The following is a 25,254-nucleotide window of genomic DNA, read 5'->3' on the forward strand; positions in this document are numbered from 1 at the left end:
TGCAAAAATCCTAATTTCTAGAGTATATAAAGCTATAAGTAAAATGCTGATGTGAAACTGATGTGCTAGGGTGACACTTGCAGGACGAAGAGTTAGCTTCTGTGTATTTGTGTCTCTGAGTCTTTTTGTGAACGTACCCGGGTGCAGGAATTGTCACTTTTGAGACACAGGTTCATCCTGCAGTGCAGGTAAATGTCTTTAGAGTTCCCTTTGAACTGGAACATGTTGAAGGAGAAGTAGTTGGTCAGTCCCTGTCCGTTGCTCTCAATTACAATAGTGTTGTCAGAAGGGTTTGCACAGCTGTTTAGAAACAGGGAAACACATAAAACATCAGGGGTCATTTATTGTTTCATAGCCTTTATAGGATCTGAATCCAGCATCAAATCCTCCCATGAAACCAGAATACATTCAGATTCAAACAAATGAACTGAATGAATAAATAACCAAGTGTGTAAACAACTAATTGTGTGAACAACACACCTTATTGTTCACAGGTGACTTGGTGAAGTATTAATTTAATAAAAGCTAAACTGCTGAGAGACGCGATTACCAAATATTACGCAATTACGTAATGCAGTCTGTCAGACAAGTTTGTAGGAAAATCAAATCTATTTGGAATAATGTGGACTGTATACAAGAAGTAAAAGTAACCAAAAACCCATTGGTTTTATGAAGCCTCAAGTTTGGCATGTTAGTCATCTGTATTGTTTTGACCAATAGTGACAGAAGTTAAGTTTGACTAAATACTGAATAACACACTTTTAGCAACCAAAATATTAAAATAAACTATAAAAAAGCTTAAAGTTAAATAAACAACGTCAAAGTAGCAGTCGTCACTCACAAGGTGGCCCCGCCCTTAAAGCAAATCTATTTATCTATCAACAATTGAGACCTTAAACCCAAAATGTTTACTGACATAATAAATCAAGTAAGTGTAGGGTCATTTCCTCAGAGATTCCTGTACAACATTCAAACCGGTGGATTGTGTAACTTTGGGTCAGAGATTAGCTAAACTATCAAAATGTACAGATCTATCAAAACTCCAGTTCTGTACTTTTTCTTATCTAAAAAGAGAGTAAGATATTATTTGAATACCTCTTATGATATGATTTAAGGTTACTCTGCATAGGTGAGGCAGAGAAGTTGTAATTTTAAAATAAGCTTCAACAAAGTATAAAGTATATAACTCCCTATAGAACCACTACCTCCAGTAAATCAAAATCTTGTTATTCAAATATTTTAATTTCCCTATTTTATTTTAAAATGGAGCACGAAATCCAAATGCCTCCCCTGGAATAAATACATTATTTTTGAATATATTAGCCTCCAATTTACAGCATCAGAAAAAAAAATGTCCATGGCTCTTCAAATAAAGCTGTTCCTCCTTGTGTCTCTTACCCGTTTCTGATGAGGTCGTACTTTAGGTGCGTACTAGGCGACGGGTCGCTGGTTGCATAGCAGGACTCCGTCAACAAAGAAACCTTTTTCCCATCCACGTCGTCTGCCTTCAGCTCAAACCAGACCTTCTGGTTCACTCTGAGCTCGGTGTTTGGAGTCACAGACAGCGTACGACGGGCGTCCATGAAAGCCTTCATGGTCAGAGTGTAGTTCCAGATTCCAGATGTAACATACGCCACTGTAGCAGGGCTGAAAACACACCAACATCTCAGCTCTCTTATACTCACAGACTACTGAAACCTTGGAGCACTTCTGATTCCCTGTTATTTGAAAGTCTTCACAGAGCCCACATCTCCACATTTTAAGCCAGAGTTGGAAGAAATACTGAGACATTTACTAAAGTAAATGTAGCAATACTACAGTGTAAAAATACTCAGTTACGACTCAAATTCCCGCATTTAAAATCGTACCCAAGCAAAATAAACCTCAAGGACCAAAAATTGAATTTCTCATTGTTCAGTATGGCCTATTCAGAATCATGTATAACATTATTGTTATATCATTATTGATGCATTATTGCATTCATCACTTTAATTTTGCAGGTGGTAAAGATAAGGTTTACTTTATTACAAATATATCAGAATTTACAAGTTAATTTAAATATTGTATATGTGTATGTATGTTTGTCAGATAAATCTGCAAAATACCTACAAATTTAAGCTGCAAAATCAATGTAGTGGGAAATTAGTATAAATTAGAATAATGTGAAAATACTCTATTGAAGTACTAGTTGCTTGTCCACTACAGTACAGTACTATATGTACTAAGTGACATTCCACCACTGTTTAAATCCACAGTAGTATTTTCTTGTGCCTTTTTACTGTGTGTATTCAAAACCAAGCCAGTTAAACCAGTTGGCACTTAAAAACCGAGTATAGGCAAATCTTCTACTCTTTTCTAAAATATGCTGTTAGTCACTGACGTGGCTGTGCACTGCAGGCTGTCATGTGACTGCCTCTAAGATATACTTTATTGTGAAGGCACTTAAAGAGTTAACCCCTTTGAAACGCATCAGCATTTCCAATGGTTTGGATTATTTCCGGCATCCAGTCGCAAGACCCTGAACGTAGTGAACACAGCTGAAAGGATGATTGGTGCCTCACTCCCATCACTCCTGGACATTTACAACACCCGCCTCACCCGCAGAGCACTCAGCATTGTGGGTGACCCCACCCATCCCTCCACCTGCCTCTTCACCCTCCTGCCTTCAGGGAGGAGGTTCTGCAGCCTGAGGTCGAGCAGAACCAGACTAAAGAACAGTTTTTTACACCAGGCTGTCAGGAGGCTGAACTCTCTCCCCTCTCTCCCCTCCCTCCCTCTCTCCCCCCTCTCCCCACTGGACTATAACTCCCCACACACTCACTCCAATCCAGCACCAGACACTTTTTTACGCTGCTATGGACAATCTTGCACTAATGTACATTCCCAAAGATATTGAAGTGACTGTTATTTTGTATATATTGATTGTTGTGTTTTTCTATCTTAATGTGTGCATATGCATAAATGTGTCTGTGGATTGTATAGGATATACATATTTGTATTTTTGTATTCGGGATTGTGGGAAATGGTATTTTGATCTCTCTGTCTGTACACACAAACTGAAAGATTCACAATAAAGTTGACTTATGACCTTTTTTTTGTTTTTATATATATCTGCATTTTTCTAGTTTTTTTTTTTAAAGCACGTTTGTATCTTTATAGTTTAATGATTTTCTGTAAGTAGCTTCGACTAAAAGCGTCTGCTGAATGAAAATGATTGCTTTTAGTCGATGAAGCCCTTGCAATGCTATCCTCCAGGTCGGCCTAAATGTAAAGGTTTTTTATTTACACAAATTATTTTTATATACATTTGCTCTTATTTTTCCATTGAAATGTCCCTTATTTATGTTTGCATTATTATATATGTGTTGTGTCCCGTCAAAAGTGTTGAGTCTAGTCATGTTTCATGTTTTTGTTTAGTCCATTTTTGTATTGTCTCCCACTTCCTGTTTTGTTTTGACACTCACCTGTTACGTTTCATTCCAGGTTCCTTGACTCCCAACCCTGGTGTGTGTCTCCCGCTCTCAACAGCGCCAGCCCCGCCCCTGATTGTTTCCACCTGTGCCAGTTACCTCTTGTTTAAATTCCCCAGTCTCCCCTTGTTTCGTGTCAGTTCGTCTTGTCCTGTCCTATGCAAGTAGTCAGCGTACCAGCGATTACTCACCTTGTCTCAAGCCTGATTTATGCTCTCAAGTTATTTTGTAAGTTTGTTCCTCACTTAGTGAGCGATTTTCTTTTGTGCCTTTTTTGAACCTTTTTTGTAACCTCATCAAGAGTGTCAATCCTTATTTATATCCTGATTTTTGGAATAAAGTATCTTACTCATACTTTACCTCTGTCTCCTGGGTCGTGCATTTGAGTTCAATACCTTGTGTTTCCAAGTTCGGGACAATATGAAAGCTTTTTCTAATTCTTAAGATGTTAAACAAGCGGCTCAAGTTACTAAGTAAATCTAGAATAAACACACTTTGCATCAATAATTATAAGCTAATAATATGATATAAATAGTATTCTCAAATGTTCAACTCTGCATAATAAGAACTTTTACTTTTGGTACAGTTTGATGATAATGCTTTTTTGCATTTACTTAATTAACATGTTGTATGTAGGACTTGTTAGAGTATTTCCACACTGTGGTATTACTACCTTTACTTTAGTGCAAGATATGAGTATTTCTTCCACCACTGACATCCCTTCTCTCAAGAGTGTAAACTAAAATTCAACTAACAGTATTAAATCAATTCAACAAGTTAAAAGTTGTTGAATTGTCTTACATTCTTTTCTTTGTATAACTTATCCATATCAATAAAATATATTTGACATTTTTTTTTAAGGGAATAGTTGTGATCATTTGACTGTGCACGATGCATTGTGGAACATACTTGCTGAAGCCACTCTTCACTTTGATGTTCACTGAGAAATCGATGGATATCTCTGGAAAAGTGAAGGGGCAGGTGAAGTCAAAAATGTCCTCGCCGGTGGTTTCCAGCATGACGCCATTCTTGTTGATAACCTCGCCTTCGTTGTTCATCTGCAACGTCACAGGGCGTCAGACATTGTTACTGAAGACAATCCACACAAGTTCATTCAACCTTCAGCTCTTGTTTCTTATATATGACCTTTTTATGTCTCACTTGTAAAATTGTTTCTCTAATGTCCTTTTCAGAAAACTGCCAAAACAACGTTATCCTAATCATAACTAACATATATATTCATTTCATTTAATACAATTGCTTTCTGCATACCAAACGCAAGAGCGATATTTTTATTCATACTTTTCTATTTTTTAATATTGATTTTGATTAATTAAAGGAAAAAATAAGTACGTCATACCTTGGAGGACAATTGAACCCTTCCTAAAACTGCTTAAAAAATTATATAATAAATAATTATATAAAGGTGTTATGCGATTTTTTCCTTTCAGGTTTTAGCAACTGTTTTGCACATAATGTTTGTAGTATTGTATTTACATATTTATTTTAGTAGTAGGCTGGTCTATTATAGTGTGTTGTGTACTTATTCTGTATATTATAAATTGTGTATTCTGTATACATATATATTTTTTGTGCTTCGTTAACAGGCTGCTCCAACAAAACCATTTCCCAATTTGAGATCAATAAGGTACATCTAAATGAATCTAATCCTATTAGTGTCTGTATTTTGGCTACATACTTCTTATAGGAGCTGAGGTTAAACTTTCAAAATTAAAAATTAAAAATTACACCCTTGCCATAATTCATACTAAATGTGCTAACAGCCAAAATGATCGAAAAAGAGTCGGAATGGTCCCTAGTTGCACTTTATTTTTATTTTATTTCTATTTCTACCAGCACTATTTTCATGTCTTAAGAGGGCCCTGTTATCCTCATTTTCATGTTTATATTTAGCTCCTCTACTGTGACATGTTTACATGCTTTAATGTTCAAAAGGGTCCCGCCCCCTAGGCTTTCACATACAATGTGTTGGAGCGCCAGTCAATAGAAGCATGAGTGTTACAAAGTGATGTCACTATGCTATGGAAGCAAACGAAGGAGTCCAATCAAGGTTTTTCAGGCAGGGGGGGAGTGTGTGGGAGAGAAACTCCCTCTGGAGGAAACTTTGTGATTTTAGCCTTTGCAGACCATTTACATGCACACAAACCTTTGTAATACACTACAGGAATGGGGAAACCCCAAACATCATAATAGGACCTCTTTAAGTATATTTTTTGTTGCCTTTAAATCTTTGAGTCTTGAATCTTTAATTGACATCACATGTCAGAGCCACAATTAGGGAATGAATAAAACCTACAGAGGACGTCTGGCTGCTTGTTGAGAGTCAAAAATCGGAAGAGAGGCACCCACCTTGATAAGTGTCCCACATGGTTTGGTCTGGAAGTTGAAGGATAAGGAAACCATGTGGGTCACATTGTCCATTACACCTATGCAGGTCGAGTCAAAGAGGTGCAGATCTGAGTAGCTGATGCCCTTGTCCTCCAGGAGACAACCGTACAGAGTGACCAGCTGTGAATCGCAGGTTAGGGCCTCACCTGAACACCGTGAAACAGATTTAAATTACACTGCATTCAAAAGGTAGAATCAGCCCTTTATCTGACCTTTACCCTGACCTCTTAAAGCTGTCAATTTCTCCACTGTGGGACGAATAAAGGAATTCTGTAAAAATGTCATTGTAATGTGTCAAAAAGTTATGTTTTAAAAAGAAATTACATTTATGTTGGTCAATACAGGCGAAAGAAGCGTAGAGGTATATATTCTTCTCTCATTAAAGGTAATAGACTCAGGATGCATTCAAATTGTGTTAGTTGTTTCGGAAAAATTATAAATGAGTGAAATTGCTCCAAGTAACTAGGGGTCAGCGATGATAAGAGCTGTTCGGATTCTCTAGATAAAAGAAATTGTTCCTTAGTTATTTTCATTTAGCATAGAATACACCATCCTTTCGGAAAGAAACGGAGAAAATGCATCCAAACATTCCTTAAAGTTTGAGTGGTTCACCATTTTTACGTTTACAAAAACCTCTGATCTCGACTGACAAATTGGTATCATGTAAGTTACAGGTTGTTATTAAGAATCGTGTATCTACCGTCCATTTGTTTTTCTTTATTAAACAAGTAAACGGAAGAGCGTCTGAGAGGCCTTTTTGTATTTTGCTTTATACCTTACTAAATGGTCAAATGGTCCTTTTTAGACATAGGCTTATTATATTTACAGCCCTTAATAACATCCATTTTCTGGGCTCAATATGTGTCTTGGCCCTTTTCGTTGTGATCGCTAAATTCCCCTTGTTTATAATAATCACCGTTCCATCAGCAGGATACTGTAGCGATTCAAAGTGTGATTTTAGCAAATGAGTGCTTTTGTTTTGAAATCACTTCCGTGAGTTTCGCCCCGCCCCTCGCTCCAAGGACCATTTGACCATTTAGTAAGGTATAAAGCAAAATGCAAAAAGGCCTCTCAGACGCTCTTCCGTTTACGTGTTTAATAAAGAAAAACAAATGGACGGTAGATACACGGATTATTAAGCATTAAAGAATATGCTTTTTATTATTAAGCATAGAATAAGTAATATGTTTCACATGATAAGAAGGCACGGGGTGAACTATCTAGATGCGCTTTAAGTAGTCCATCTATGGATAATTGTAGTTTCACTACTGCAATAACATCCACTGTCGCACCATATTTACGTCATGCAGAGTACGCGCGTTCAGATTCTCTTTCCTAAGTCTTGAGGAACTCTCCTTCACATCTGTCCTCTGCCCCATGATGTTTTTTCATTAGGCGCTTTCACACCGCAGTACTTTCCCACTTTAGTTCCGATATATTTCCGAAATGTTGCGTTCACACCAAAAAAATCCGGTACTAAAATTAGTTCATGAGAACCTTTTTACCCCCTTTTCCGTCCCTGCTAGAGAGCAGGGACTTTCGTGGGAGAAAAAGGTTCCTATTTCTGATTGGCTGGGCGGATTGCAAACCACGCCCCGTAAAACTCCCAAAAAGTTTTGTGAAGCCGCCATTTTATTATCCTCGCATTAGCATTATTAGCATTAGCATTAGCCCAGTGCACAAACGCAGAGAGACTAACTTATAGCAACACAAATGAAAACATGGGAGCGGTGGAGATGAGGAGGTGTCGGCGTTCTGGCAATTTACTCGGAAGGCTTCAGTAGAAGCTGCTGGGAGTCCCAGCAGCTTCTACTGAAGCCAGTCCCCAACTCCGGGGACTTCTGGCCGGGGACTCCGGGTGGCAGTATATGCCAGTAAACCCAAAGCAGAAGAAGAAGAAGTGACGTCAGCGGCTTCATTTGCCTAATCCTCCCCCAGGGACTTATTCTGGTGTGAACGCGATCTGTACTTAGTTCATGAGAACTAAAGAGTTCTCATGAACTAAGTTCTGATGAACCTTTGTGGGAAAAGTACTGCGGTGTGAAAGCGCCTATTGGTAGGGTGCATTCACACCTAATAGTCCGCTTCTCTGGTGCGCACCAGACCACAGTTTGTTACATTGTTTCATTTTTCAGAAGGTTCGGTTTGCGTTCACACGGGCAAAACTCAAACGGACTATAAACTTTAAACACAAGTCATGTGCTCGGAAATGCTGTTCAACCATTGATTGGTCAGACATTAAGGGGGTAAAAACGCAAATCCCGGCAATTTCTACCGGAGCCTCCGCCATGGAGCATCGGCACTTTCGGCAGGTTATTCTCATGCTGCTGTTAATCTGGAGATCAACAGACACTAGCGGCCCGCGCATATGATTATATAATCAGACAACGTCCGTTAAAAAACATTATAACACATATAATGAGAGACGTTCTGCAGTAAGGAGGGGTGTTTCACCGACGACAGGGGTTCTTAATTTTGTGTAGTTGACGGAGCATTTTTTGTCATTTTCACGACACTGTTCAATACTTAATTCTGCTTCACTCTTTAACTAAACAACCGCGGATGTCTTGAAAGACTCTTTCGCTAAAGATTTTTTGAAGACATCCACGTTCTTGTGACACGTAAATACTACGCTTCCTATGTTTTGGTGCGGACTGCGTTCACACCAGCAATGAACCGCTCCAGAGTTCGCAAGCAAGCGTTCCGAGACCACCTATTTTAGCGGACCAGAGTCCGGTTGTTTAGTTCACTTAAGAGGTCTCGGACTGTGTTCACACCGACCCAAATGAACCGCACCAAGCGGCTAAACGCACCAGGGTTCGATTCAACCGGACTATAAAAGGCTGGTGTGAATGCACCCAAGAAAAAGTGGTTTGGTAAAGAAAAAGGACCTGCCATTAATAGGCTGGGCAATGGAGAAACATTTGACACTGATACAGGACATTTCTCCTTTTTAAATCGTCTATGAACATACTTTGCTTCAGTAGGACAAAGCACAGGGGATTATTGTGAATCTTTTTTTTGTAACAGCCTTCTCACCAAAAGGTTTATCTGATGTGACTGTTGAGGCAAATACAGCGCGGCAGAAGCACCGGGTTCCCCCGCTGGTCTCTCCGCAGAACTCATGAGAGCTGCAGAACCGGCCTTGACAGAAGGCCTGAGGCTCCGCGGCTGCAGAGACACAAAGAGAAAGGAGAGTTTATTTAGAGAGCACATTTCAACAGCAAGGCTATGTAAAGTGCTTTACAAAAAAACATTATAAGAATCATGAAAGACATATTTTTGAAGAAGTTTTTTAGAACAAACTGAATGCTGCTTCTCCATTTGTGTGTCTGGGGACAGAAGCTGACCCCTACCAGACAACCTTTGAGCTTTCGAGTTTTGTTGTTTTAAATGAAGCCCCCATCTAACCGATTCAGTTATTTAATTCTTCGATCCTTCTTTGGATCATGTGTCAAACAATTTCAAGTGGACTAAAGTGTAATTTATAAAGATATTTTCTAATCACGGTGCAGTGATTTGGCACAGGTTAGCTTGCTCACGTGATTGGACAAGGATTGATGGCTATTTTCAGATGATGTACATTTTAACAGTGATAAAAACGGTATAATTAGGACAGCAAATGAATTAGTATTTTAGCGTTACAGAAATTAGCCAACGTGCCAAAAACGAAAGTACTGGATCTCTAAAGACGACACATCACAAAATGGGCCAGTAATATGATATGGTTAAAGGTGGGGTAGGTAATTTTGGAGAAACCAGCTCGAGTGCGCTAGAATTTGAAAATACACAGCCGGAAAAAATCTGCCACTTCCTTACAGAGCCCCTCCTCCAACACACACGAACGCGCACATGACCAATGAGGGCACGAGATAAGTTTGTGCACAGATGGAAGGCTGACAGGCAGGTAGGCCATCCAGTTATTTTAGCCGGGCCGGCTAAAATGATTGGTCGTGCTTTTTACAGTACTACGGCTTCCACAGATTAAAAATTGTTATGGATTTTTTGTCAAAGCACTTAAGATATTCATTGCTATCGGGATGTTAAGAGCATTCCATGGAATATAACAAAAAGTGTATCTCGAGCCGGTTTCTCAAACTTACCTACTCCACCTTTAACACTTTAAGCTAACTGTATTAGTTTAGTTTAAAGCAATAATACTAAGTTTAAATAAACAAGATTTGGTTTGACTTATTATTATTGCTTTCAACTAATGTGTTGACACAATACATTTAATTACAGTCTACGTCTCAGTTTCTTTTTTCACGTTCAGTGCTCCAACATTACTATTCAAACAGCTAGCTAACAAATATATTAATTGTATTATACATTTTATTATTGGTTGATGATTTCACTAAGATTACAGAAATTAGCCAACATAAACAAATTAACTTCCTGTCTTGAGTGGGCGTGGTCTAATTAATGAATATTTGAATGAGCTAACTTTAACTATTCTTGCAGCTATTGAATATATATAATTGTTATAAAATATAAAAAACGATTTGGGGAACCCGTACAGTGACTCGGAGGACCCGATGTTTACAACCTGCCGCCTTTGATACAGTGGACCACAAAATATTACTGGACAGACTAGAAAACTGTGTTGGTTTATCTGGCAAAGCACTTAATTGGTTCAAATCGTATCTGCAGGACAGGGACTTCTTTGTGTCTGTTGGTTCTTTTAAATCGCAACAAACAGCAATGACTTGTGGAGTTCCCCAAGGGTCGATTCTTGGTCCAATTCTATTCAACATATACATGCTTCCACTAGCCCAGATCCTAAAAGTAAACTAAATGTCGTACCACAATTATGCGGATGACACTCAGTTATACATTACAATAAAGCCTGGCGACTACAGACCACTACAATCCCTCACCAACTGCATGGAACAAATCAGTAGCTGGATGAGCAACAATTTCCTACAATTAAACAAAAACAAAACAGAGACAATTATCTTTGGTGCCAAAAGGGAGGAACGGGCTGAAGTAAGCGCTAAACTAGAAGCCCTACTGCTAAATACATCGGAAAAGGTGAGAAATCTAGGTGTAGTTCTGGACCCCGACCTCAATTTCAAATCCCATATCAACACAGTTACTAAATCAGCAAACTATCACCTGAAAAACATAGCCAGACTTAGAACATTCATGTCTCAACAAGACCTTGAAAAACTAGTTGACGCATTTGTTTTTAGCAGGCTTGATTACTGTAATAGTGTAAATCGGTTAAAAAACTACAACTAATCCAGAACGCCGCTGCCAGAGTCCTGACCATAACAAAAAGAGTAGAACACATCACCCCAGTACTCATATCTCTGCACTGGCTACCAGTAGCCTACAGAATCGATTTAAAAATTATATTGCTAACTTATAAAGCATTAAATGGTTTGGGACCCCAATATATGTCTGACATGCTGCCCTGTTACGAGCCCCCCAGAGCTCTGAGATCATCGGGGGCGGGCTTATTCATTGTTCCCCGGCTCAGAACCAAACATGCCGAAGCTGCTTTTAGTTTTTATGCTCCCCACAAATGGAACAAACTTCCAGAAAACCTGAGGTCTTCACCAACGCTGAGTTCTTTTAAGTCGAGGCTAAAAACACTACTTTTTAGAGCCGCTTACCCAGAAGCCTTTTAACTTGTTTTTAAACTATTTTGTATCTCATTAATGCATTATCTTTATGAATCTGTTATTCCATTATGTTTATTTATTGTGTTCTTCTCTGTTGTCTAACTATTATGTGTTAATGATCATGTACTGTAAAGCACTTTGAATTGCCTCTGCGTCTGAAATGTGCTATATAAATAAACGTACCTTACCTTACTTTACCTGAGTTTTGAATCGTCTCACTTTGCATAACGCAACATTTAGCCCCCCGAGTTTGAATAATCTACAAACCTTTGCTACATTCCGCTCCTGTCTTAAAAAAGTAACTTTAAAGATCGACTTACAGCAGTTGACCTTTGACCTCCAGCCATCGATAGCGTCTGCGCTGTACAGGCTGCAGGCTTTGGCGTAGGCCTCAAAGAACTGACAGTTGAGGCCGTCTCCGGAGGGATATTTGCTCAAAGTGTCGTGGCAGGCGGTGACGTGGGGCTCCGGGTCGACGTGGCTGTGGCCGGCCGTGAAGGGCGCCCCCTTCAGGAGATTACAGCTGTAAGACGATAAAATAAAGTCTAGTCAGCAGGGAAAATGTTTACCAGCATGGACTACAAGACATTGAAATGTACGTAATGTAATACAAACAGAAACCTTCTAATTTCGAATGAATGGTTTGGCTTATTTGAATCTAATGTACTCGTAGGATTGATTCTGGATTTCGCTTACTGTAATTGGCTTTGAATAAAAGCATTAGCTAAATGTAAATAAAAGTATTTGAAAACGTGTTACGTAGTTAGATAGTTTTCTAATAATACAAATAATACAAAATGAATATGATTTTTTTGTAAATATTAATAATAATAATCATATACCTACTATCAGCTTCTCCAGAGTTTTTACATTTTATTGGACTTTATAATCTGCACATCAGGAGTAATAAACAGTCTCACACAATCACACACCATTGAACTGCTGACAGAGAACACTATGAAAATGTCTTTCTTTAAAACGTTTTTAAGGCAGCATGTTGTTAAGCATATGTCAAAGATCGAATAAACTCAATGGCTGGGGAAGTTTACTATCTTCTCTTGTAATGTGTCTGCTTATTATATCTTACCTATTTTAACTGATTCAATTCATTATTGTGGGACCATTTCGTTTTTATGTGTAGAGTTTAAGGGTGTTTGGTTAGTGTCAGGTGTTGTAGTTGTAGCTTGTTATGTTTCTGTATGAATATTCTCAATTTCTAGAAATGTTAGTAATATATATTGTAAATTCTTTCTGCTTAGGGTCTGGGCCCCTATTCTCAAGCTTCAGATAGCTTATGGGTTTCCCCTTTTACATGTCTCCATTATGTCTCATCATTGCACTTGGATTTGTTAAACTATTTGTGAAAAAATTATTGAATTAGACCGATGAGTGTGTGCTTGTCTTGCTCACTGTTCAGTCGTTGCGACGCTGTTGATCGTGCTGTCCGCTGTGTCTTCGTACTTCACATCACAGCTAGGAGGGTGACAAACAGAAAAAACACACTATTGTTTTATACAAGGACCCCACAGTAAATGGGACATTTTACACCAGAAGTGGCAGGTCTTACCCTGTTGTATTGAGATCAGTGAGCTCTGATATCCTGAAACTGCTGGAGTTGCCACATAAACCCGTCACATTTGGAGAAGATCCAGTCGGTCCTGATTAGTTTCAAGCGAAAGAGATAAATAACCCAGCAGCACACTAAAGAAAAGCATTCATTCGCTAAAACATGCTCACTTTTGAGGATACAGAGCAAGGTTGGAGGGTTCGCGTCGGGCCGAACCACGCCCCTTAGCTGTGACATACTGAGCATATACCAAGGCCTGTCGTGAGCTATTGCTTAAACATATAATTCATAAATGGGTGAAAATTGCTTGTGTCCATAATGGGCAGCATTAATATATACCCACATGACAGCTAAGGTCAGAAGAGCTTTATTTAACAGCTGGTCTTATGTCTGTGACCCCTCCTGTTGTTAATTGATAAGCCTTGAAACATGCACTTGTCAAGGTTCAGAGGCACATTTAGCAAATATGGCAGTAGCCATCGATCGTCTTAAGATAAGATAAGATAAGATAAGATAAGATAAGATAAGATATACTTTATTGATCCCAAGTAATGCACAGCAGCATGTAAAACATGCAATGTATTGTTACTTTGTAATTCTACTCCACTACAATTCAGAGGTTAACCTGGTTTTACTCCACTAAATGTATTTGGGTTACTTTGCAGATTCTGATTAATGATGTGAAATATAAACAACCCTTAAAGCAGACTTTAGTTACACCTGAGTAAAATTCAGGGAAGGTGATTGTCAAGTGCCAAAATAAACTATGCAATATATTAGACGTTAAGTACTTTGTCAGGCTTAATATTTATCTGTAGATACCCCCAACGTTTTTTTCTTATTCAAAAGAAGACCTTAACTTCAAGTATTCTTTAATGTTTAAATAAAGCCTTATTAGTTTGTCTGTTTTGCACATCCTCCTATTAATATCTTTGGACGTCCTGCACTAAACTGTTGATATTTTCTATTCTATATTTCTATCATTGACCTTCTACTTTCCCCCTATTTTGTATGTATGCTACTCTTAATATTTAAATGTTTTCATCAAATATAAGATATTCAATAAAAAAACTCAATAACGTGCTTTAACCACTAGGCCGTGCGGGTTAAAAAACGGTCAAGTTTACAGTGTTAACACAATAAATTATACTTTATGAAGATGTTACAAATAACACACAGCATACAATGCCATAATAAGTTTGTATTATTAGTGTAGGACACTTATGTAGGTAGATGAAGATGTGTAGTTTTATTCATGTTTTCACATCATTTTACAGGATATTGCTATATTATTTCACATATTGTAGTTCTACACATTAATATCTGAGGTATATCCGTCATTTAATGGTAAACTATTGAAATTGTGATTCCATAGATGTGTCTCCCATTACCCAAAACCCCTGACTATTCTCTCAACTCAGTATTTACATTCTTTAATTCAAAGAAAATCAGTAATATCTTTAAAAACTACAAGTCCCTTTCTATCAGCTGTGCACCGTTATGGTGTAAATAACCTATCTACCAATTGGATCAAATATAAAAGTCAGCCGAATTAATGTTGATACTGCAAGGAGACGTATTGTGTGAAAAGAAATGGAAGATGTTGTTTAATTGCTGATATATTTATGATCCACGTCACATATTCAGTTTCGGCGGCACTTCTTCCAGTTTGTCCAAAGGTCTTCTAATCAGGGCTCTATAAATACAGAACTACGGCAGATGTGTAATATTTAATGCAGCCGAACCGTGTATTACAATGCCGTTATGTGATGACTTCCAAAGAGAAAAGCAAGCACACTCGGAATAAAGTATTATTATTATTTTAAATGTTTTCGGATTTCACAACGCATAAACACCATATCCCAACGTGCATTGCGGCTAAAACATCCAATCACCGAGCTTCAACGATAGCTGAGGATTATGGGTAGTTCGATGTTTTAGCCTATCAAAACCTCTGAAAAAAGAAATGTGTCTCTCAGAATCGAAAGGGTAAAATCTATGGGAAAAACACAAAAGCAGTGTACACAATTTAAACCAATCAATATTGTGTAATTAACAAGGATAAACTGATGTGTTTTAGTGGATGAGTAGTGCAGATATCACTGTGAAATCATTTGACAGTGAGGGGAATACGGTTTTATTATGAAAACTTCGAGACCGGAAATATTGTTTTCACCCCGTGAGGGTTTACGCTAACTTTACATTGGGGGAAAGACATACACATTCTCCTGGCGAGACCTCAAATCATCTTCGTGATATCTATCAAACCATAGATCCTATACATCCACTGGACATGGATTCTAAAAGTACAATATACACTTCTCGCTAGAAATCAAATCAAAAAGCATTTTAATGGCCAAACTATTCTACAATTTAGGATTTTCGTTGCGTTTGCAATTGCCGCAAATTGTTGTTTCTTACACGACCACTAGTGGTGCTAAACTTTAAAACATGACTATAGATCGTAATAAGCTGCTGAACAATCGACCTATTTGGTCGTATGAGTTGGAGGACTTGTTGGAAGAACTTGTATTATCACACTCATGTAAACCTGGACATGCAAAATAGCTGTGTAAAAAAGGATGCATTTTTCTGTACCTTCAATGTGTATTAGTGCAGTGTAGCCATCAAAGAAGACGGTCAGGTTGTTGTTCAGGTGGGAAGTCTTGGCGGTCACCCCACTCTTGTCCTTAGAGAGCTCCACGCCGTGAACAACCGTCGCCGTGGCATCCAGCATCAGTGTTTGGTCGTTCAGCTGCGACAGAAGGAGAGGGAACTTTACTCCAATAATTAATAAATGTTATACAATCAAAATTATACTCCTATAATGTAATGCAGCCTTCAGAAGCGGGAAGAGACAACACTCCTGTTATTACAATATCCAAGGCGATATGTATCTTGTTAGGGAATAATTTGCTTAGGTATTCAACCTTTGACACAGTTCATTGTTCCCTGGCGCATATTACAGCTCTAGTTAGATTCAGGGTCCATATTTGTTTAGTCTCGCTGATAAAGAATGTTGATTATTACACTCCGAACTAGTTAAAACCTGGAACTACAGAAGAGTTGAGAATTGATTTGGCATCACAACCGTGTGGTCAGATCGTGGCCCGTGACATGTCTTGTGAATTCTCCGGCCGAAGCTCCAAATAAACCATCAGTGTTTGCCATCAAAGCTCCAGCTCTCCTCGTGTCTCTCTGAGTCCTGTTTCCAACTGCTTCAGAAGTTTCCCCCACAGTGTCCATTACCCAGAGCTCAAAGTGAACCCTATGTTTTACCTTCACTTCTCCGCCTTGTTCCAGATAAATATGAACACCTGGATCTTGCACATAGAGGATCACACGGTCCAGAAAGCTGACGTCTCTACGGCGTCGCTCCTGGAATGATGCCTGCACCTGGACACCTGGGTTAGTCTGGGAGTCCATCAGAGAATAAGCACACCGATCCTGGACAGAGTCCACCTGGCCCTGGATGTCGACAACAGTGGGGCCGGTCACCGTGCACAGGTGGCATCTGGAGGAGGGAAGGACAGACGAACAGGAATATAATAAAATCGTCAGAATAAGCACATATTTGCTAAAGACCCACATCTGTGCTCATGCATTCATCCTGCATCCAGGACAAATACCATCGCCTGATGACCTTCAAAGATGTTCAATTATCCTGAGGGGTGAATTTACACTTCAAATAATATTGTGAAATACTCAACATTTTACTTTCATTTGTCAACCCATCGCAAACTAAAATAATTGGGAAAAACACATACAATTCCTGTGTAAAAGCTACGCCTATATATTTACTGAGTGTCTCCCTGGCAAAGATCCGTAGCCGAGCCAAAGCTACAAAGATGGAGGACAGCAGTCAGGTGGAGCAGCAGGCGAATCATTTTGGAGGATGCCAGTCACAGAGCTGGAAGAGAAAGTAGAATTACTGTTATTGTGGACATCTTTTAGATGTTTTAATAGCACTTTAGAAAAGGACATATTATTATAGCAAGGAAATCTGTTTGAATGTACTTATGAGCATCTGATTATTGTTTTAAAAAGGTAAATCCAGATGCTAACATTGATCTGCTTAAATTGAAATGCTGCTTACACATACTTCATCAGTATTAATACTCCGAAAGTATAACATACTGTTTATGATAATAGGACACTGACTCATAACTACTTCAATTTTATGATACTTTTTGTATTTTACAAAGAAAAGCTCCAGAAATTATATACATATTTTAAATAATTGACAAAGCAGTAAGCACACAACTTTTTTTAAATATTAATAAATAAAAACAAATAAAGTAATGAAATAAATAGTGGGGCTATTGGGGGTTTAAATTTGCTTAAATAATCAATAAAAATGTAAATGCATGTGGTTTGTCTGAAAATAATATATGGTCAGACAATTAGAGTTAACCACTGCATTAGAAAATAGAAAGAAGGAACATCACTTTTCCAAAGGAAACAGATTACCGAGCTCCCTTTTTATAAACGGCAAATTATTTTCCTTTAAAATCTTCTTAAGATGAAAAATATTTCAGCAGCCCCTTTTAAGAGAAGCTTAAAGTACTTTTAAATAGACATTTCTTCTTTGGTCCTCTGACATAAAGCATAACATTTTCTGGTAGTACTCATTTATTTAACTCAACTAAATCATCATGTTACAAAAGTCCTGACCTAATAAACAGTCTATTTCTTTCCTAAAATCCACTTTATGAATATTTGTTGTTGCTTTTTACTATATTATAGAGAATTGATTTGTATTGCTCATGCACTTCTTACCACAAAGTAGCTAAAAAAGTGAAGAGTATGAATTTTCATTAACTTGTAATCTAACATATTTTCCATTGCTCAAAACTGCAATATTCATTTTATTGTTATTTGTTTTTACATGTGCTATACGTGAATTATATGACATTTTTCCATAATCACACACATAAACTTAAACATTCTTTTAATTAAAACTCCATCTATTGACAGTGAATCATCCTTTATGTAATTGATGCTAAACCAATCACATACTGTACTGTCAAGCCAGTGAAGCAGGAAGGTTCAGAGGAATGATTAGAAGAGTAAAAAACTGTGGAATAAACAGAGGTTTGAATACTGTGACATCAAGTGTCTGCTGTGGAAAAAGGCCTAAAGCATGTTCCTCTTTTCTTTTGTTCACAGCCATAATTACTGTGGCATGTTTTCATTTTTTACCTTTTTTTCTTGAGACACGTCAGCGTAAAAACACTGATGCAAATGTTATAAGGTATATGCAAATACTGAGCAGATTCAAAATTATTTCTACTCTGCATCTTGTGAAACCTACATTTCAACTTGACAGCACCTTTTGGTCCTTTAGAGACTATTTAAAATGTATTTATTTTTAACTCAAGGCGTTATATTTTAATTTTAAATCTATATAGTATATAGTGCGGATGGTATGGCATATTTTTCACCAGGAAGTTAGCATTTTGGCCTTTATAAAATATACTTATTTTCTTTTCTCAATTATGTTAAACGGAATATCTCTCTGGATTGACATTTAAAGACATGTCTTTTGACTTTCAGTAACTTGAATGAATATTTTTCACTATTTTTTGGCATTTCATGTATAATCAATTATACATGAAATCAGGTAATCACTAATGAAAATGACCAATAATGTCAGCCCTTATACTAAACTGAAAGTTGTTCCTCTAACTTTATCCATCTGAATCTTATCTTATTAAAGGTGGGGTAGGTAATTTTGGAGAAACCAGCTCGAGTGCGCTAGAATTTGAAAATACACAGCCGGAAAAAATCTCCCACTTCCTTACAGAGCCCCTCCTCCAACACACACGAACGCGCACATGACCAATGAGGGCACGAGATAAGTTTGTGCACAGATGGAAGGCTGACAGGCAGGCAGGCCATCCAGTTATTTTAGCCGGGCCGGCTAAAATGATTGGTCGTGCTTTTTACAGTATTACGGCTTCCACAGATGACATTTTTTTATGGATTTTTTGTCAAAGCACTTGAGATATTCATTGCTATCGGGATGTTAAGAGCATTCCATGGAATATAACAAAAAGTGTATCTCGAGCCGGTTTCTCAAACTTACCTACCCCACCTTTAAATATGAGAGAACAAATATGGAAATCCGTGAGTATTTTTGGTGAAATGTGAGGCCCTGGGATTATGAAAGGTGCTATATTATACAATTATACTTATATATATTATTATTATTACTATTATTATTAACACCTTTTCAGTGAGCACTTAATTAGAATCAGACAAAACCAAACATTGTTACTTTATCTAAGGATCATCTAGTGATCTGCTGATTGACATCAGTTGATTTACAAGCCTTGGTTCAACAGTGGGCTTCGATTGGTTCAAACAGAGATAAAACAAGTATATTGCTCGGATTTCCTTATTTTGTGAAGGCAAAAAGTATATATTTTTCCTTTCTGTCAGTCATTTAGCTTTGCTTCTTCAGTATTTGCTACTGAATGAGAATAACACATAACGGCTTTTTACATGTATGTAGGTCTTATTTTTCACAAATGTAAGTCTGTTTAGGTAGTTTTTAAGTTTGCCTTTTGCCAACTGCCCTGCTGTGTGTTTAAAGAGGCAGAGGAATAATACAAATGTGCAGAAAGAGATGGTTGTCTTACCTTCAGGAATATGAAGTCTGATGATAAACTCTCATTCAAATGGTCCTTTTGTCTCTGAGGTCTCTGCTCTGACTTTTTGGTTTGTGCGTGTGTCACACTGTACAGTATGTCTGGCTGGCTGATGACGTTTTCAGATTTATCCTTTTTTGACACTCTGCCCCAACTAGTTTTGTCACATATTCTCAGCAAATTATACGAGAATGTGAGAGTCAGGGTGGTGCTTCAATGTGGTGTGGTCTGCAAAGTGCATATTTTAAACTTATGACAGAGCCAGGCCTTAACGTTTGTACTTATATTCACTAAAACTGATGTATTATAATTAATCTATAACCCATGTCATTGTCATGAGTCAAGGTGACTAAATATAAAGAAAAGTCAACGTTGACTTATTTGTTACATTAAATCATATCTTTACCCAAATCTCAATCTTTCTCAAAACCTAAAACAAGTAGTTTACTAACTTATAGCCATCACTATTTTTTAAATATTTATTCCATTATTTGTTTGCCCTTATAATAGAAATGTTCTGCTTATTTCTTTCTTTATAATGTTGAAATCATTATATTCACTTAAACACAGCCACAGCTAAACAAACAGTGTGTGTATAAGTTGTGAACAATTGTCTTGAATGTAACTGAACAGGAAGAACTTGACTTAAACATTGCTGTAAAAAAAATATCCCTCCCTCCCTTCCCCCTAAAATAAAATTAAATGTCTAAATGTATTTTCTACTTTCTTAGGCCCTGTCCACACGGAGATGAAAATTAAAACGAACCTTAGTCGATATCAAAAAAGTCTTCCGTCCACACGGAATCGGCTCAAGAAACGTGTCCGTCCACACGAGACCGCTCGACCCGCTGGAGGCGCTGTAGTACATATGCCGGGCCTGTAAGTGGCGCTGTACTTCCGCCACAAAATACACCAAAAGCAGCGAAGAAGACCCCCTGAGCATGGTTGCAATGGTTGCCTGGTTGTTCAACATGCAACATGTAGTTCTCCATGTCCACTTGTTGCTGATGGTTGTGGTAGAGGAGCTGTAGATTTTGCACTAACATCTGTATCATGGTCAGTAGCGCCTGGAGCAAGAACACAACCCTGTGATCCGCCATTGTTGTTGTTGTTGGCGAAACGCATCAGCAATGACGCGGGTGACGCGGGGGTGAGCAGGAGAGGTGAGGAGAGGCGGGGCTATGATCGTTTAGGGCGTACACACGGTGCCGCAAGCATTACGTTAGCAGACCTTCCCACTTTGGGATGCGTTATCGTTTGAGGGCTCCGTTTCCGTGGTTCCGTTACGGCCTCGTGTGGACGAACCGTCCATACGATAAAGAACTATAGCGGATAACACCCGTTTCGTCTCCTTGTGGACGGGGCCTAACATGGGTACCAAGTACGTCATTTCCGGAATGCCCGCCGCCATCTTTGTGACAGACTCCGACAGTTTGTTTACGTCATGGCAGCAAACACAGCGCATTTAAACGGGACAGAGAGAGAGAGAGAGATTTGGTAAAGACGGCGATTATTGGTTGCGATCCCTATTTGCTACCCCCAACTGTATTTTTGTTTTATTATAGTTGTATTTATGTCTAAAGTGATGATGTTAGCTTGCTAGCCAGTTGCTAGCAAATGGTATTTCTAGCTAACATCATCTCTCCAGCTGGCAGCTAGCTATATATATTGTTTTAAAGCAACGTACTCTTCTTACAATGACAAATGTATTCTTATTTTTACAGATACAGTACATTTTGCTCTGGTAATCCACTGGAAATCCACCCCTCTGGTGGGATCAAGATAATCCAGTTTTTTGGGATCAAACTGATCCCAATCCTGTGTTGTCGGTTTGAACTACCCGTTTTGAAGATTTGATCCAGATTAAAGCTTGGATTTGATGTCCTGATCTGATTGGATATCAAAGTGATCCTAATCCTGTTTTTTGGTTTTGAACTACCCAAAATCCAAATCTGATCCGATCAGATAGGGATTCAAAGTTTTGAACTACTGGGCCCTGGTGATCATTTCTCAAGATATGAGCAGTTTATGTAATGTACTTGTCGCTTGTGCATCCCCCCTAGCCCTTTGACACAAAGGATGTAACACCCTGTGGTGTTATATGAATTAGATATTTGACAGTGTTGTGGTGCTTGTAATAGGAGTATGTTTGTGCACGTGCCCTTAAATTATTTGGCTTCTCTACAAACATTTCAAAACAGTCAATGATGGAAGTGCAGTTGCTAAAATTATCCCTGAATCACATGGGCAGACTAACCTGAATTTGATCTTTTGAGGGCGAAAATATAAGTGGTGACAGTCTGACAAACATGACATCTAAAGTATTGTTGAACATTCTGACAACACTTCTCTTAGACATATGAAAAAGATAAATAAAAAAATATAAAGGTAAGTTAAGCCTCATTCTCATCAATGTTAATAAAAAGGGAATCAGTCTTGGACCGGCTTTCACAAACCCAGACAGGAAACCAAAAACAACCATAATTTTAGCATAGCTTGGTAGGCCTGTTAGTTCCTGTACCATCTCATCATTTCCTTTGAAGGCTTCTTCATTGAAAGACAGCACATTAACTTTGTCCTTAAGACAATTAACCTCAGCTCTTGATCGTGCACACTCGTTTGTCAATGCCTTGACTGTAGCTTGGCAGGCTGCATTTGAGCATGGTTCCACAATACCTGAGCTAAGAATGGCTTGAGAGTAATTGTGGTAATCTTTCACACATTCTACCTGTTCAACTAGGGCGGGTCATACTCAGGTGCCAACATGAATCTGAAGGAAATCCTAACATGAGGGGTGTCTAAATTATGTGTTTTTTTATGGGGAATTCAAATATGAGCTTATTCTTTGGATAGGATAACTCTAACCTACATCGTTTTGTATTTCGAAATCGGCAATTTTACCCTTTCGAACCTCTATTTAAGATAGTAAAAGATATAAGGGAAATCATTTATATTGACAAAGCCAAATCCTTTTTACATATTTATTAACAGGTGAACTGCATATATATAACTGGATAAGATTTCAAAGATCAATCTTCTGACTTCTTGAACTTTGCAAGGTTGCACAAGTCCTGCTTTGACTCATTATTGGACATCAGTCTCCTGCTGGTCTCTTGAGCTCTGATCCCTCCATCCCTCTTTTCCTGTGAGAAGTACTTAGCAGAAGCCTCGGTCACCATTTTAACAACCCTCTCAATGCTTTGAGTATGGCAAGGCCAGTTGAGTACCTCCATGGGGGTTTTGATGACGTTTTTCACCTCCGAGGTGCTTAGCAAGCAGGTGAGAGGTGGCTCTGACACACCTTCTGACCAGCTGATCAAGTCCCCAATGCTGGAAGCATCACAATTGATGTCAGGTGTCCTTCTGGTCCTGACAGAGGAGTCCCCCAGCTGAGTGTCTGGGTCCCCCTCTCCCCTAATGGCCAGGATCACCCACTCAATTATCTCCTTCTGATCCTCAGAGCACAGCAGTGTTTGGAGGATCTTCTCACAGTTGGCATCACAAGGTCCAGCACCTCCTTCCTCTGGGACTTGAGGCAGTCCAGCTGAAACAGGATGTGACTAGGCTCACTAGCGACACTATAGTGTTCTTCTTTGATCTTTGCAGGAAAAGATTGGTCACTGCCCTCAGCTTCCATCATCACATTTGTCAGGTCAATCCGCCCATCAAAGAGGATGCAGGAGATCCCCCCATCTCTCTGCACTTCTCCTCAAACTCTTCTCCCAGCTCTCTCATCAACTTTTCCTGTGCTCTCTTGACCTTGTTTTTATCAATCACTTTACTTGTGTTGTCTTCTGTGATGATTCCTGCATCAATCAGAGCTGCAGTTGGTCTCAGCCCTATGCCATACCTTACACTAGCAAGCGTAATATTTGGAATATCATCATAGTTTTTCTGTACTTTTGTTGAAGCTGTAGGCTCAGGTTCAGTTTCAGGGAAGAGCTCAACTTCAGGGACAAACTCATCTTCAGCACCACTCTCCAATTCCAGATCCTCATCACCATCTGCCAAAAATCTCTTAACATCCTTCCTGGCTGCTTTGTCTGCTGCTGCAGCATTTTCCTCCTTGCTCCTTCTCCTTTCCTCAGCCATGTTTTCCATCCCCTGCCTTCCCCCATTTGGTGGGGTCCTTTACTTCCAACCCTCTTTTTCTGTCCCTTGATGTATGCAAGATCTTTTAAAGGAATCCTTGTGTCTCTGCTGCAGGAACAGTGAATGTGGGCTTGGATCACACAGCCATCACAGCCTCCCCCCTCACAACTGGTAATCCGACACTTGCAAGTCAAAATATCAAATAATTAGTCTAACTTGACACTGAACCTCTCTTTGGCATCAAGTTTGCCCTTCCCAAGGGAAAACTTCACTGCTTGATTCCAGACCTCCTTGAGCTTGGACATGATGGTCACCTTTTCATTAATAACAGGTGGCTTGAAAAGAGCATTGGCTTTGCTCCACTGACCAATCAGACCAGGGAAGATGTCACCCACCAGCTGGTCCACTGGGCAGTTCCTCCTATCATCTTTACTTTGATCCCTCAAGTAAATGCCATACCTCAGGATATCCCTCACAGTTGGCAGTTCAGACACCAACAGCTCTCGCCCAGTGCCAACAAGATTACTCAAATGAGAAGTAGATTTTGCCCTTGTTTTGACTTGAGCCATTTCAACTAGTTCACACTGAAAACACTGATACACAAGTAAGTTTCAATTCCTGTAAGTTTCACTTCAGACAGGAACATAAAAGCCCTGACTTCTAAATAAAAGCCCCCCAACTTAGTCTCTTTTTTCCAGAAGAATAGCAAAATAATCAAAAAATAGATAATAATCAACTGCAAATTGATGTAGGTTAGGTTTATCAGAATTGAAAAATGTCTTCAGATTTGTGTTCTACACGCCAAAATACATAATTTGAACACCCCTCTCGATCGATTTACAAAAAAAAAATAGTATGGCCCGCCCTACTGTTCAACTAAGGTGATGTCACACCCAGTGGCATCACTGGTGCTGGAAGGTGCCACAGTTTCATGGTCACTATCAGGAACCAACGTCTCAGTCCATTTCCTTTTCATCTGCTGAGTATGCTCAAATCTGCTGGTGGCATAGATGCTTCTCTGCCGCTGTCCAGCTGACGTGTGTGCAAACAGGCTGGGGATGTAGTCAGGGCTCATGGGGTTGTCATTTTTCCTTCCTAAGCAGACAGACTGTTACGTTCCCTACTGGGCTAGGGGAACCAAAGGGAAGTAACAAAATATAAAACTAGAGAATGCAATTCCTGAAGAAATTGCTAGTGGGAATGCTTTATGCTGAAAAGCTGATGCTAAACTGCTACGCTGAAATGTAATAGAAGAAAGAAGAAAGTGAAGAATTTAGATTTAAATGATACATGAACACTGGGGGCTTGAATGTGTGATGAGAGAAGAAAAGAAAGTAAAAAGGCCTGGAAAAGCAGCAGAATATTTGAACTGCAAACTTTTGAACTAACGAATCTGTCGCCATGCCAACGGCATTTGATGACATCCCATAATACGC

General features: G+C 38.8%; 1 protein-coding gene across 1 annotated transcript; it reads right to left on the reverse strand.

Annotated features, from left to right (window-relative positions):
- Window positions 1-23,818, reverse strand: LOC117497873. Its single transcript, XM_034149903.1, has 12 exons — window positions 23,509-23,818; window positions 22,769-23,270; window positions 16,353-16,587; window positions 15,672-15,828; window positions 13,074-13,164; window positions 12,917-12,979; window positions 11,827-12,029; window positions 8,919-9,050; window positions 5,841-6,025; window positions 4,380-4,528; window positions 1,399-1,674; window positions 1-300 (listed from the first exon to the last, which is right to left on the reverse strand). The coding sequence occupies exons 1-12, from the start codon at window positions 23,816-23,818 to the stop codon at window positions 93-95; spliced, it is 2,511 nt and encodes an 836-aa protein (XP_034005794.1). The 3' UTR covers window positions 1-92.
- Window positions 23,819-25,254: the final 1,436 nt, after the last annotated feature.

This window comes from Trematomus bernacchii, unplaced genomic scaffold, assembly GCF_902827165.1.
Source record: "Trematomus bernacchii unplaced genomic scaffold, fTreBer1.1, whole genome shotgun sequence".
In the NCBI taxonomy this organism is placed as follows: domain Eukaryota; kingdom Metazoa; phylum Chordata; class Actinopteri; order Perciformes; family Nototheniidae; genus Trematomus; species Trematomus bernacchii.